Source organism: Dama dama, chromosome 18 (genome assembly GCF_033118175.1).
Source record: "Dama dama isolate Ldn47 chromosome 18, ASM3311817v1, whole genome shotgun sequence".
Classification (NCBI taxonomy): Eukaryota; Metazoa; Chordata; class Mammalia; order Artiodactyla; family Cervidae; genus Dama; species Dama dama.
The window spans coordinates 22664736-22678088 of NC_083698.1; the positions used below are offsets into that span (position 1 = coordinate 22664736).

General features: G+C 37.6%; 1 protein-coding gene across 1 annotated transcript in view; it reads right to left on the bottom strand.

Annotated features, from left to right (window-relative positions):
• The window catches only part of MEOX2 (mesenchyme homeobox 2), a 70029-nt gene that overhangs the window by 10467 nt on the left and 46209 nt on the right, over window positions 1-13353 (bottom strand). Inside the window, exon 2 of the mRNA XM_061166308.1 lies at window positions 9413-9585. Coding sequence (XP_061022291.1) covers window positions 9413-9585 — 173 coding nt within the window. The remainder of the gene's footprint in view (window positions 1-9412; window positions 9586-13353) is intronic.

Below are 13353 nucleotides of genomic sequence, written 5' to 3' on the forward strand. Positions count from 1 at the left end.
CAGAACTAAGTTAGGCACTTTACTCCATCACTGTGTTAAAAATTTCCTAAACAGCAGTTCTTGAATACATGGAATTTGTGTATTCCAAATTCTACTGTTGGTACTTACCTGGTTTAAACTACTAAGATCAACTAGAATGACGGCCTTTGTTCTCAACATCTTGTCTAATTTCCGGCTTAAGGTTTAACAATAGCAACATATCATCACAACCAGTGCATACTATTTTAAGAAATGACCTCTTCCCTAGCCACTGTCTAATTTTATGAAATTTATCAAATATAAATATTTGATTGAAACACAGAAACTCATCATTCTTATAAGAACAGTAGAACACTAGCAATTATTAAGATTCAATCTAATTAAATACTCTGACTATTTCTTGACTAGCAAGTTTAATATCAGAATATATGTGAGCCCTCACTACACTTTTATTAAATTTAGGGGCTGTCTCCAAAATTATTCTAAGAACTTGTAATGGCAATTGCTACTGTCATATGAATATATACTGACACAAAAGTATTCAGTAATTTCAATAACTGGAAAAATTTTAAAAATTGAAAAAAACTGTCTTGCATAAAAATTATAAGTGCTACAGAGAAATGAAGTTAAAATCCATCCTAAATTGACTATATTTCTGAGGTTTTCATGAAGAGTCAAAGAAATAGGGAGATTGACTTGTAGAAAGTCTCCTATAGCCAAATTCCCTAGAAATTGTCCTTTATTAGACTTGTGTTTATTCTTTTATAGATGTCATGGAACATATATAATGCTGTATATACATATTGAGATAACAGCACATCTCTTTAAAGTTGAACATACCAACACAAAAGTTGAATCGGCTCCTCAAAATTTTCAGGAACTTCTTAGTAAGACTTTACCATACACTATATGAAAAAAAAAATTACATGACTGCAAAGATAATGTGAAAAAGGAGTAATCTTTCACAGCAGAAGATGTTTTTCTTTAACATTACACTTTAAATGATGATCTGTGTTGCAACACATAATATGTTTCAAAATACTGTTGATTTGCTGATTAAATATAAATTAATTGTTTCCTTATTGAGGAAAGTCCCAAACTTAAAGCTTATTTTATATTCCACCATCAACTCATTCACCCTATTCTCTCCCCCCGTTTTTCTGGTCAGAGCCCAATCATACTTAATCTCTCAAAATAGCAGTCATACCATGGTGTAAGCAAAAGAAACATCTAACTGTTACTCTAGATGACTGCTAAAAACTGAAGATATGAGAAAATATTTAAAATCACTGACTACACAAGGTTACCTTGAATAGACAATATGTCTGATCTTGCAGACATAACTTAATTAGCTAAATAACTAAAAGTACTCATATAAATGTATAGGAATTAACCTACAAAGGAGAAGGGTTGTGTAAAATGCTGAGTAAAAGACAAAACCACTATTTACTTGGCCCAGGAAAAATTCTCCTTCATAGTCATCCAAAAAATTGATGTCTATTTGGAAAACACTTGGCAATGAGCCATTTAATGATTTGTGAGTAACAAACAAAACATAATCCCTCTCATTTCCACTAACGGAATGTGATCCAGCTAGGTGGGATTTTTCCATTTATCTTGGCAGTGGAATCATGAATTCAGTCTGTTTATTCCGATCAGTTAGCTTACAAATCTGCAACATCGCACCTTTGATTAGCTTTGTAAAATGATTTTGTGACATGGAAGGAGCTCTCATTCTTTCTATATCTGGCAGTCTTGACTCTATAAATATGTCCATTTTTTGACATTCCTATAGTTTTATGCAACAGCCTTCCCTCTTCATCCCACTGTGAGATATTAAAACTTTGGCATGAGAGTTTTCCAAGTGGATGGATGAAAAAGCCAGAATAAGCTTGTCAAACTTAAAAATACCTTGGGACAGGAGGGTCTTTAGACTGACTGACTCTTCAAAGTATTCCAAGTGACTCTGCCAATTAAGGATTATTAGCTGTTGATTGAGAACAGTATGGAACAATATGTTGTACACGTGAAGGTATGAATTAGAAGCTGGATTGTTACTACAGTGGTAACTGTTACACAAAACAGGGTTGGGCTTTCCTGGTGGCTCAGACATTAAAAGAATCCACCTGCAATGCAGGAGACCTGGGTTCAATCCCTGGATTGGGAAGATTCCCTGGAGGAGGGCATGGAAACCCACTCCAGTATTCTTGCCTGGAGAATCCCCATGGACAGTGGAGTCTGGCAGGCTACAATCCATAGGGTTGCAAAGAGTCAGATACAACTGAGTGACTAAGTACATAATTAAAATATTTAAAGCTTAACTTTGTCCCAGTGTCTCCACTTTTATTGAACATAAAAAATTTTCTTTAATACCTACGTGCTAATATGGAATTACTTTGCAGGATAGGCCTCTTTTCTCTTTACCCTTCTTCTTCCTCTTTGGCTAGATGGAATCCACAGGAATAATAGATGTCCCCTACTGTACAGGCATTGTCATGTGGGAGACACAAACATAAAAGTCCAATTTCTTTGGAGATTTCAGAGCTGTTCCTCCAGAATTGAAAATTTGAGTTCTGAGTGATATTTAAGGATTTAGCATATATTATTTTTTTCTAAAAGGAAATCTAATCATTATTTCAAATATTTACAATCACATGTATAGCCCATTGTAGAATATGTGGCAGGTAAATTGATTGGGACATGAGTTTGAGCAAGCTCCGGGAGTTGGTGATGGACAGGGAAGCCTGGCAAGCTGTAGTCCGTGGGGTTGCAAAGAGTCAGACACCACTGAATGACTGAACTGATATTGATTGGGTGATATAAACAAAGGAGCAGTATTTACAAATAACATATCAGTTCAGTTCAGTTCAGTCGCTCAGTCATGTCCAACTCTTTGCGACCCCATGGACCGCAGCACACCAGGCCTCCCTGTCCATCACAAACTCCCGGAGTTTCCTCAAACTCATGTCCATCGAGTCGGTGATGCCATCCAACCATCTCATCTTCTGTCATCCCCTTCTCCTCCTGCCCCCAATCCCTCCCAGCATCAGGGTCTTTTCCAATGAGTCAACTCTTCGCATGAGGTGGCCAAAGTATTGGAGTTTCAGCTTCAGCATCAGTCCTTCCAATGAACACCCAGGACTGATCTCCTTTAGGATGGACTGGTTGGATCTCCTTGCAGTCCAAGGGACTCTCAAGAGTCTTCTCCAACACCACAGTTCAAAAGCATCAATTCTTCGGCGTTCAGCTTTCCTCACAGTCCAACTCTCACATCCATACATGACCACTGGAAAAACCATAGCCTTGACTAGACGGACCGGCAAAGTATACATATACATATTTTATAGGCAACTATGTAAGTTTTCTAAATAAAAGTACATTTAAAACTGCTTCTGTTTATAAATTAAGTTTCATTTAGGAGAAAGTTATTTCTGTGAAATAGTTTTGCTACTAGTGGAAACGATTCAATATTTGTTGCTTTTCCCCTTTACATTATATAGAACATATCTGTTCTTTCTCTGTATTTGAATCTTGAAAGGCTTTTTAAAAATCGAGAAAAAATATTTTAGGAGATTTAACATCCTATTAAAGTTTAATAGGGAGTAGAACAATATGGGAGTAGATATAATATTCTTTGGTGTATATATTTAAGTTACTTTAATAAATCCCATGTTATTTTAAAGTATGGAAAAAATAAATCTTTCAGTAAAATTGAATTTAAAAATTGCAAATCTATAATTAGAATATTTTATAGGTAGAAACCCTATAAAAGGGATGCTATTTAATATTTTAAATCAAGACATAGATTACATAGATAAGTATGAATGGCATTAATGCAAAATCAAAGAAATGGAATAACTGTATCTCAATTAAAAGAAGATGAATGAAAAGGCTTTGATTGATTACTCTATGTTTATAATTTTAAAAGCCCCACCATGAGAAAATTAACTGAAAATACCTCTCTGGGATGAGAGGTATTTGTATTACAAAAGAATTAACTCACTATGCCTTTCATAGCAAAGAAGATTTCCCCCTCTGAGTAATAGATTTGTTTTATAGTTTATGCTAAAAGTTCTTTCACATTCATTATGACATTTACACCTGAGTAAAAGAAAGAGAAGGTAGTTTTAATTTCCATTTTATGCCTTGGGGAGATTGTTACTTGCCTAAGAACACACAATTCCATCTGGCAAATCCAGGGTTTTTGTTCCGAATTTTTCTCATAACAATTCAATTTTTCTTAGTAACAAAAACTAAAGACACAATTTTGATTTGGAATTTAGATTCCACATATATCCATTATATCTTTTATTAACTTGACAAACTATTAATAGAGATTTATAGGATAAAAACCTTCTGAACAATACCAAATTTGCAATGATCTGAAAACCTAATATCTCAGGATTTACTTTTGTTGTTGTTATTTTTCCCTTTATGAGGCTATAGTTGGATTGTTTCCCTAATGACCTCCAAAAATGTTTGCCTTCTTTCCGTGTACCCACTCACGTAGGTGGTGTTCTGGTACGGAGCCTGGTCATATGATTCGCTTTAGACAATGCGACATTAGGAAACATGATGCGAGCAGAGGCTTTGAACACCCACGCACACTGAGGTTTTTTTCTCTAAATACTCCTGGGCATACTTCTACCACTATTTGAAGAATGTCAGGGAGCCTAATAGAAGATGAAATCACACACGCAACAGAGAGAGAGACAAGCTGTCCCAGGTGAGGCTGGCGAGAACAAGTTCTTAGTCACCCACCAGCTGCCTAGAGTTGCACAAGGGCTCTAGGTAAGGCCAGAAGTAGAACTGTCCAAGTGAGCTCAGATAAAAATTTTTGATCCTCAAAACTTTGAGCAAATTAAGTGCTGGTTATTATTTAAAGCCATTAAGACTTTCAAGAGGTTTGTTACATAGCAAAGTCTAAGGGATACAGAATTTTAAAGGGACTCTTAAAAAATACAAAGATTAAAATTGGGCATGTGTGTGTGTATAGTATGAAAAATGAAGTGAAGGTTTTAGTCATTCAGTCATGTTCGATTCTCTGAGACTCCCATGAACTGTAGCCCACCAGGCTCCTCTGTTCATGGAATTCTCCAGGCAAGAATGCTGGAATGGGCAGCCATTCCTATATTCGGGGGATATTCCCCATCCAGGGATCGAACCTGGGTTTCCTGCATTGCAGGCTGATTCTTTAGCATCTGAGTCACCATGGAAGTCCTGTGTATATAGTGTGTTTGTACATATATATATAATATTTCATATAATTGCTTACAATTCTTTCCCAAGAATGGCAAGTCAGGAAGAAAGAAGAAATACTCAAAATGCCTTCAAAATTTCTAAACAAAATGTACAGAATTGCTCCTAAAAAGAAATTATTCTTGGCCAAAAGTGAAACCTCTACTCTATGATCAGATAATAACAGGGAACCATAGGACATCTCCAGCAAAGAAAGCACAGATTTTGACTTTTCTCTTGATTAAGAGCATAGTTATACATCCCACATTTCTGTACACTACAAGCAAACTTTAGTTTCTTATTTCCTTTATGTATCATTTTAAATACAGTTACATTTCCTAGAATTCACATTCTCTTTACAAAAACATTAATGTGTAATTCCATCCCTCCATCATATTTTTTCTGTTCCCAGTTTAAAAAAAAAAAAAAGAGCAAAAAAACAGATGTCTGATGATGTAGATTTTGGATCCTGCTTTCCATCATGCCAAATGTTGTACACTTATGGAGAGAACTTTGTATGTGAAGTTCAAGGGAAGGAAAATGTTGTGCTCCATAACTTAGGTACTAGTCATAATATTTAATAAAATATAAACTGCCAATAAATAGAACCACATAAAAGTGTTCCTCTGTATATTTTCACTACCCAGAATGATCCTACTAAAAGCTGAAATATAGAAATTAACAGAAGGAAAGCAAATGATTTAAGAAGTTGGATAAAATAACTCGCTCTCCTAAGATAGTATTCATTTGTCCACACCCTGTTGATATTTCTTTGGTTCCAATGGGATCCCTGGAGGAGGTGCACACAGGGAAAGAGGAAATGAGACTCTGCTCCTAAGAGTGCCAATCATAACTGCACTGTCCATAAAGATGTTTGCGTTTGCCTTTCAGGAATGTTTTTCTAAAGATTAGCAACTATTAACCATCAGTAGGCTAGATTCTTCTAGGGAAAATCAGAACCCATATATAAAAGAGTGCTCAGGGAACACTATTCGAGCAAATCATTTGCCATTCAAATAACATCCAAGAAAGGATCTAAAATGTAATTAATTAAGATATTATTTATGTCTTATTAACTGGTATTCACAGATTGCTAATCATTTCAAAGTTTCTCTAAATGACTGGGTACCTGAATTTTTAATTTCTGAGACAAATACAATTTCAAAAATATTCTGAGCTGTTGGGTAGATATTTACCAATGATCTATGTGCCCTTGCGCCTACCATGTCTCAGCTCCCTTAAATTTAAGTAGTACCATTGAATATTTTCAGACATTAGTGTGTAAATAGAAGTGACATGGGTCATTTCCAGGTGAAAACATTTAAAGGTCAATGCATGAACCTTCAGCTTTTTCTTACCTCTTGCCAAGGACACCACATGTCAGGATGCCAGAAGGTCAGACTGGGTCTTGAGTGATTATTTGGAATACTGGACTTGCAAAGTTAGTATGGAGAGTGAACAAACAATGAACTTTATTCTTATGTCATTCAGATATAAGGGTTAATGTATTACTGTGACATAAACCCTATCCTGAGCAACAGAGGAAACTAACATGGGGTTCCCAAATTTCTATTATGTAAAATAAGGAGATTTTAAAAATAAACAAACACGATGAATGGAGAGAGTAAAATGGAAGCATATACACTGACATATATAAATAAATAGCCAATGGGAATTTGCTGTAGGACGCAGGGAACACAAACTGGGGCTCTGTAACAACCGAGAGTGTGGGATGGGGTGGGAGGTGGAAGGGAGGTTAAAAAGGGAGGGGACATATCTACACCTACGCTTAATTTATGTTGATGTATGACAGAAATCAAATCAATACTGTTCAGCAATTATCAATTAAAAATAAATGAATATAAAAAACAAACAAAAGTCCTCTCCATATGCCATCATTATATAAAAGAAATAATACTTTAAAAACAAAAAATATAAGAAAGATATAATCACAGAACAAACGATGATTCCATAAACTGAATAAACAGTTTTCTTTAAAATATGACTATTTTTATTCTTCAGGGAGTCCCTGGTGGGGCTGCCTGCAGTGCGGGAGGCCTGGGTACGATCCCTGTGTTGGGAAGATCCTCTGGAGAAGGAAATGGCAACCCACTCAAATATTCTTGCCTGGAGAATCCCATGGACATGGGATCACAAAGAGTCATACACGACTGAGCAACTTCACTTCACTTTATTTTATTCTTCCTTAATTATATCATTATGCTGGGCAAAAGCTTCATCATGAAAGAGAAAATTGGTCTTCCCAATGATATTTGAGCATCACAGATCTAGATATCTAGAATTACAGATCATGATAACTACGCCATGGTGTGATCACTCACCTAGAGCCAGACATTCTAGAATGGAAGTGAAGTGGGCCTTAGGAAGCATCACTATGAACAAAGCTAGTCGAGGTGATGGAATTTCAGCTGAGCTATTTCAAATCCTAAAAGATGATGCTCTTAAAGTGCTATACTCAATATGCCAGCAAGTTTGGAAAACTCAGAAGTGACCACAGGACTGGGAAAGGTCAATTTTCATTCCAATCCCAAAGAAAGGCAACGCCAAAGAATGTTCAAACTACTACATAATTGCATTCATCTCACACGCTAGCAAACTAATGCTCAAAATTCTCCAAGCCAGGCTTCAACAGTACATGAACCAAGAACTTCCAGATGTTCAAGATGGATTTAGAAAAGGCAGAGGAACCAGAGATCAAATTGCCAGCACCCATTAGATCAAATTCCAGAAAAACATCCACTTCTGCTTTATTGACTAAACCAAAGCCTTTGTCTGTATGGATCACAACAACCTGGAAAATTCTTCAAGAGATGGGACTGCCAGACCCTGCCTCCTGAGAAATTTGTATGCAGGTCAAGAAGCAACAGTAAGAACTGGGCATGGAACAACAGACTGGCTCCAAGATGGGAAAGGAGTACATCAAGACTGTATATCATCACCTTGCTTATTTAACTTCTATGCAGAGTACATCATGAGAAATGCTGGGCTGGATGAAGCACAAGCTGGAATCAAGATGGCCAGGAGAAATATCAAAACCTCAGATATGCAGATGACACCACCCTTATGGCAGAAAACGAAAAGGAACTAAAGAACCTCTTGATGAAAGTCAAAGAGGAGAGTGAAAAAGCGGACTTAAAACTCAACATTCAAAAATCAAAGATCATGGTATCCAGTCCCATCGCTTCATGGCAAATGGATGGGGAAACAATGGAAACAGTGAGAGACTTTATCTTCTTGGGCTCCAAAATCACTGCAGATGGTGACTGCAGCCATAGAATTAAAAGATGCTTGCTCCTTGGAAGAAAAGCTATGACCAACCTAGACAGCATATTAAAAAGCAGAGACATTACTTTGCCAACAAAGGTCTGCATAGTCAAAGGTATGGTTTTTCCAGTACTCATGTACGGATGTTAGAGTTGGACCATAAAGAAAGCTGAGTAAGGAAGAATTGCTGCTTTTGAACTGTGGTATTGGAGAAGATCGGAGAAGGCAATGGCACCCCACTCCAGTACTCTTGCCTGGAAAATCCCATGGATGGAGGAGCCTGGTGGGCTGCAGTCCATGGGGTAGCTAAGAATCAGACACGACTGAGCGACTTCACTTTCATGCATTGGAGAAGGAAATGGCAACCCACTCCAGTATTCTTGCCTGGAGAATCCCAGGGACCAGGGAGCCTAGTGGGCTGCTGTCTGTGGGGTCGCACAGAGTCAGACACGACTGAAGCGACTTAGCAGCAGCAGCAGTTGGAGAAGACTCTTGAGAGTCCCTTGGACTACAAGGAGATCAAACTATTCAATCCTAAAGGAAAACAGTCCTGAATATTCATTGGAAGGACTGAAGCTGAAGCTGACATTCCAATACTTTGACCACCTGATGGGAAGAACTAACTCATTTGAAAAGACCCTGAAGTTGGGAAAGACTGAAGGCAGGAGGAAAAGGGGGTGACAGAGGATGGGATGGTTGGATGGCATCACTGACTGGATGGACATGAGTTTGAGTAAACTCCAGGAGCTGGTAATGGACAGGGAGGCCTAGCGTGCTGCAGTCCATGGGGTCCCAAAGTCTTACACGACTCAGCAACTGAACTGAACTGATCTAAATATTTTTTAAATGGTGAGAGAAGATTGTTGACCCAAAGCAATTAAAAATACATAATGACAATGTCCAACATTACCTGTCTTTCAGTGAGATCCAGATTCACTGCTATCTCATATCGCCTCAGTCTGGTCAGATAATTATGATGGGCAAATTCTGCTTCAAGTTCTCTGATTTGCTCTTTGGTAAAAGCTGTCCTTTCCTTTCTCGGTTTGCTGTTGACTTCTGACTTGTAATTTCCTTCCTGGGAGTCTGGGGGAAAGAAAAGTAAGAGAATTAGATTTAGTTCATTCATTCAAACACATTCAATCATTTCATTTATAACAGAAACATTTACTGAGTAACTACTTTTCCAGGTACTCTATTAGACACAGTAAAAACAGAGAGAAACCAAAGACAGTAAGATTTATCTCGACAGGGTGAGATAAATTGCATTTTTTTCCAATGTGCCCTGAGGTGACTCACAGCCTAACTGGGGCTGTGTCTAATTTTCTTCTTTTGGAATATCAATATAAACAAAAACGCTTAACTGTTCTTAATATGCTTCCCTGGTGGCATAGATGGTAAAGAATCTGCCTTCAATGCAGAAAACACTGGTTCAGTCCCTAGGTTGGGAAGATCCACTGGAGAAGGGAATGACAAACCACTCCAATACTTGCCTAGAGAATTCCAAGGACAGAGGAGCCTCGCAGGCCCCAGTCAATGGAGTCACAAAGAGTCAGACATGACTGAGTGACTAACACTTTCACTTAATATGCTATTATAATATTAATAACAAGAAAAAACAAAGACTTTCTAGTAAACAAGTTTTTATCTAAAACTATTCACATACAAGATTTCTTCTAATAAGTTTTTCAACATAAAAGCTTGAGTTCTAAGTTTAATTGAACAGAGGGATCCTAAAAATAGTGGTGACTCAGTATGTGATTATTTGAGAAATTCAAATATTTAGCACTAGACCACAAAAGTCAGTTCAAGCTTGGACTAAACATACATAAGTGTGTATACTTAAGTGTGTGTGTATGAGTGTGTGTGTGTGTGTGAATTTATTGCCTTTTTAATTTTTATTTAAGTGCAGTCTCCTTAAAGGCAATAACAATGCTCTGTTTATTCTTGCATAATTCTTAGGGCAGTGTGGAATCTATAAATAAAATTTTGCTCATTTAATTCAAAATATGAACAGAATTTTAAATGACTTTTCACTATACATGAGATAAACATAGGATGCATAACATCTAACACAGCTAGCCAAACACAACATTTTATAATGTCCTATACAGTATATCATGGCATTTTTTCTTCTAAGAGTTCAAAACATAATTAACATAGACTATTTTTTTAATCAGGCTTCCCCTGTGGCTCAGCAGTAAAGAATCTTCCTGCAATGCAGAAGATGGGGGTTCAATCCCTGGGTCAGAAAGATCCCCTGGAGAAGGAGCAACCCACTGCGGTGTTCTTGCATGGGAAACCCCGTGGTCAGAAAAGCCTGGCAGGCTTCAATTCATGGGGTTATAAAAGAGCTGAACATGACCAAGTGACTAAACAACAAAAGCAAATCTTACTTGTCCATATAATATCCCTGAGATGTAGGTTAGAAGACATTCTTAATATTCATGCATATCTATAGTGAAAAAAATTCTACATATACCAAGTAATATATAATCATACCAGCTCTAATAATTCATGTCAAATTTATCCTCAGTGAAATATAAACATAATCAAGATAAACTAGCATGTCTGTATACTCTCAAAAATTCAGTTTTCTAGTTATTTTTGAGCATCTACATATAAATAGTAATGCCTTAATCACATAGTGATACAATGAACTCTTCTATGAAGCCAAATGAGATAAATGATATAGAAAAAATAACGAATCTATCAGATTACCATCAGATAACCTAAAGAGGGACATTTATTTTTAAACTGACAAATGTAGTAAGGTACAGCTTTATGATTTCCTAAAGGAAATCAGTCCTGAATATTCATTGGAAGGACTGATGCTGAAGCTGAAACTATAATATTTTGGCCACCTGATGCGAAGAACTGACTCACTGGAAAAAAACCCTGATGCCGGGAAAGACTGAAAGCAAGAAAAGCGGATAACAGAGGATGAGATGGTTGGATGGCATCACCAACTCAATGGATATGAGTTTGAAACTCATGTCTCCGGGAGCTGGTAATGGACAGGGAGGCCTCGCATGCTGCAGTCCATGGGGTCGCAAAGAGTGGGACAGGACTGAGTGACTGAAATGAACTGAACTGAACAGCTTTATGAAGGGTCTTTTAAAGCAATCTTTGTTTCTTCATCTAATGATATTTAAATATGCTATGTGCAAAGATGGGTTTTTTAAGTGCTCTTTTCCTGTCTGGCTGAGGGAAGTCTAACTGAACTTAAGAGGGGCCTGCAAAATGGAAATCCACTAGACAAGGTGCCCAAAGCTAAACAGCTTCGATTTGATTCTTACCAGAATCAAAGCAGGCCAAATGCAAAGTTTTCTAGGTCTAAGTAGCAGCCCTGGGTCAGAAAGATCCCCTGGAGAAGGAAATGGCAACCTACTCCAGTATTCTTGCCTGGAAAATTCCATGGACAGAGGAGCCTGGCAGGCTACAGTCCATGGGGTCGCAAAGAGTCTGATACGACTGACCGACTAACACACACACACACACACACACACACACACGTAAGCAGCAGTGGCAATAGGTTCACATCAAAATTTTGGCATGCAGGGCCGTTACTTTTTCTCTGAGGGATCATGGGCGTTTCACTGAACGGTACGGTGGCACTGTCGGAAATTCTTTAGACTCATAGATCGTATTTCCGGGCTTGTCACATAACCCCGTGTTGACTGGCTCCCTACCTTAGCAGGGCAGGCAGGCTTTATCCGGTGTGAAAAGTGGTTTGCGATATGTCAGACACAGTCTGACTGTGTTTTACTGAAAGCCACTGGGACCGGATGAGTTACTTATTACATGATGTGCGAACTCTCAGTTCGGCTGTGTTTACACAATGCCAATTTACCTGGCTCTAAGTGGAACCTGCTGTCCATTATCCACTCTTTTAGCTACAGATTTGCAAACTTCCACATCTTCGGTGCATTTTGCTATTCTGGTAACGTGTGAACAAAACTTTCCGATGATTGCTTTCTTTTTTTTTCCCCTTAACTTTTCCATGGGCTGTTCTGGCAGAGGCAAACTCAATCATAGCCCAGAATATTCAGATAGGTCCCTCTCACAAGGATGCATGTTCTCACGTGAATCAAAAGTATTTTCGCCAATTTGGAGCCACATTCAGTTTGAAATCTGTGGCTAATTATTCTTTATGAGGGGACAATGCTTTACTCCCTTCAGTAATATTAAGTCAAAACTGACAGCAAAGCCAGAGCATTTTTTCTCATGAGCAATTCAATTTGAATGATTCATGGTTAACACATTCCCTTATATAAGCATGAATGAATAAACTCACATTGAGGAAAGCCTATTAAGTGGTGTTTATTTTTGAAACCAATTTCTTTTAACTTCCTCAGTATCCAACAGTACTTCAAAAATACCACAGACACACACAAACATACAAAACTTGGGCCAGTACTTGGAAGAAGGGTTACATGCAGTGTATCTATCTATATGCATGTCCCCTGAAACTAGAAATATACAAGAAGATGGTTTATACATCCAGTGATTGAATTTGAACAAAAGTCTGGCTATAATTCAACATTTATATCCAAAAGCAACTTAACCAACCGCCTGAATTCCAAACCTAAGTAGCTCACAAAGTGAAATCCAATGACTAAAACCATGTGAATTGTGCACAGTTACATTTACAATGATCACCCAGGAATAATTATATTGTGATTAACATGACAAAGAGTGGGTATGTGCATCTTGATTTCATTACCTAAAAGAGACTGTCAGTGCAATTAAAGTAGAGTAGCACCAATGTCAATTAATTCTGTGGGCACTTATACCCTTGGATCTATGATTCTGTTGTGGTTTCCACCCATGATGCTCCCACTTTTTCCTTCC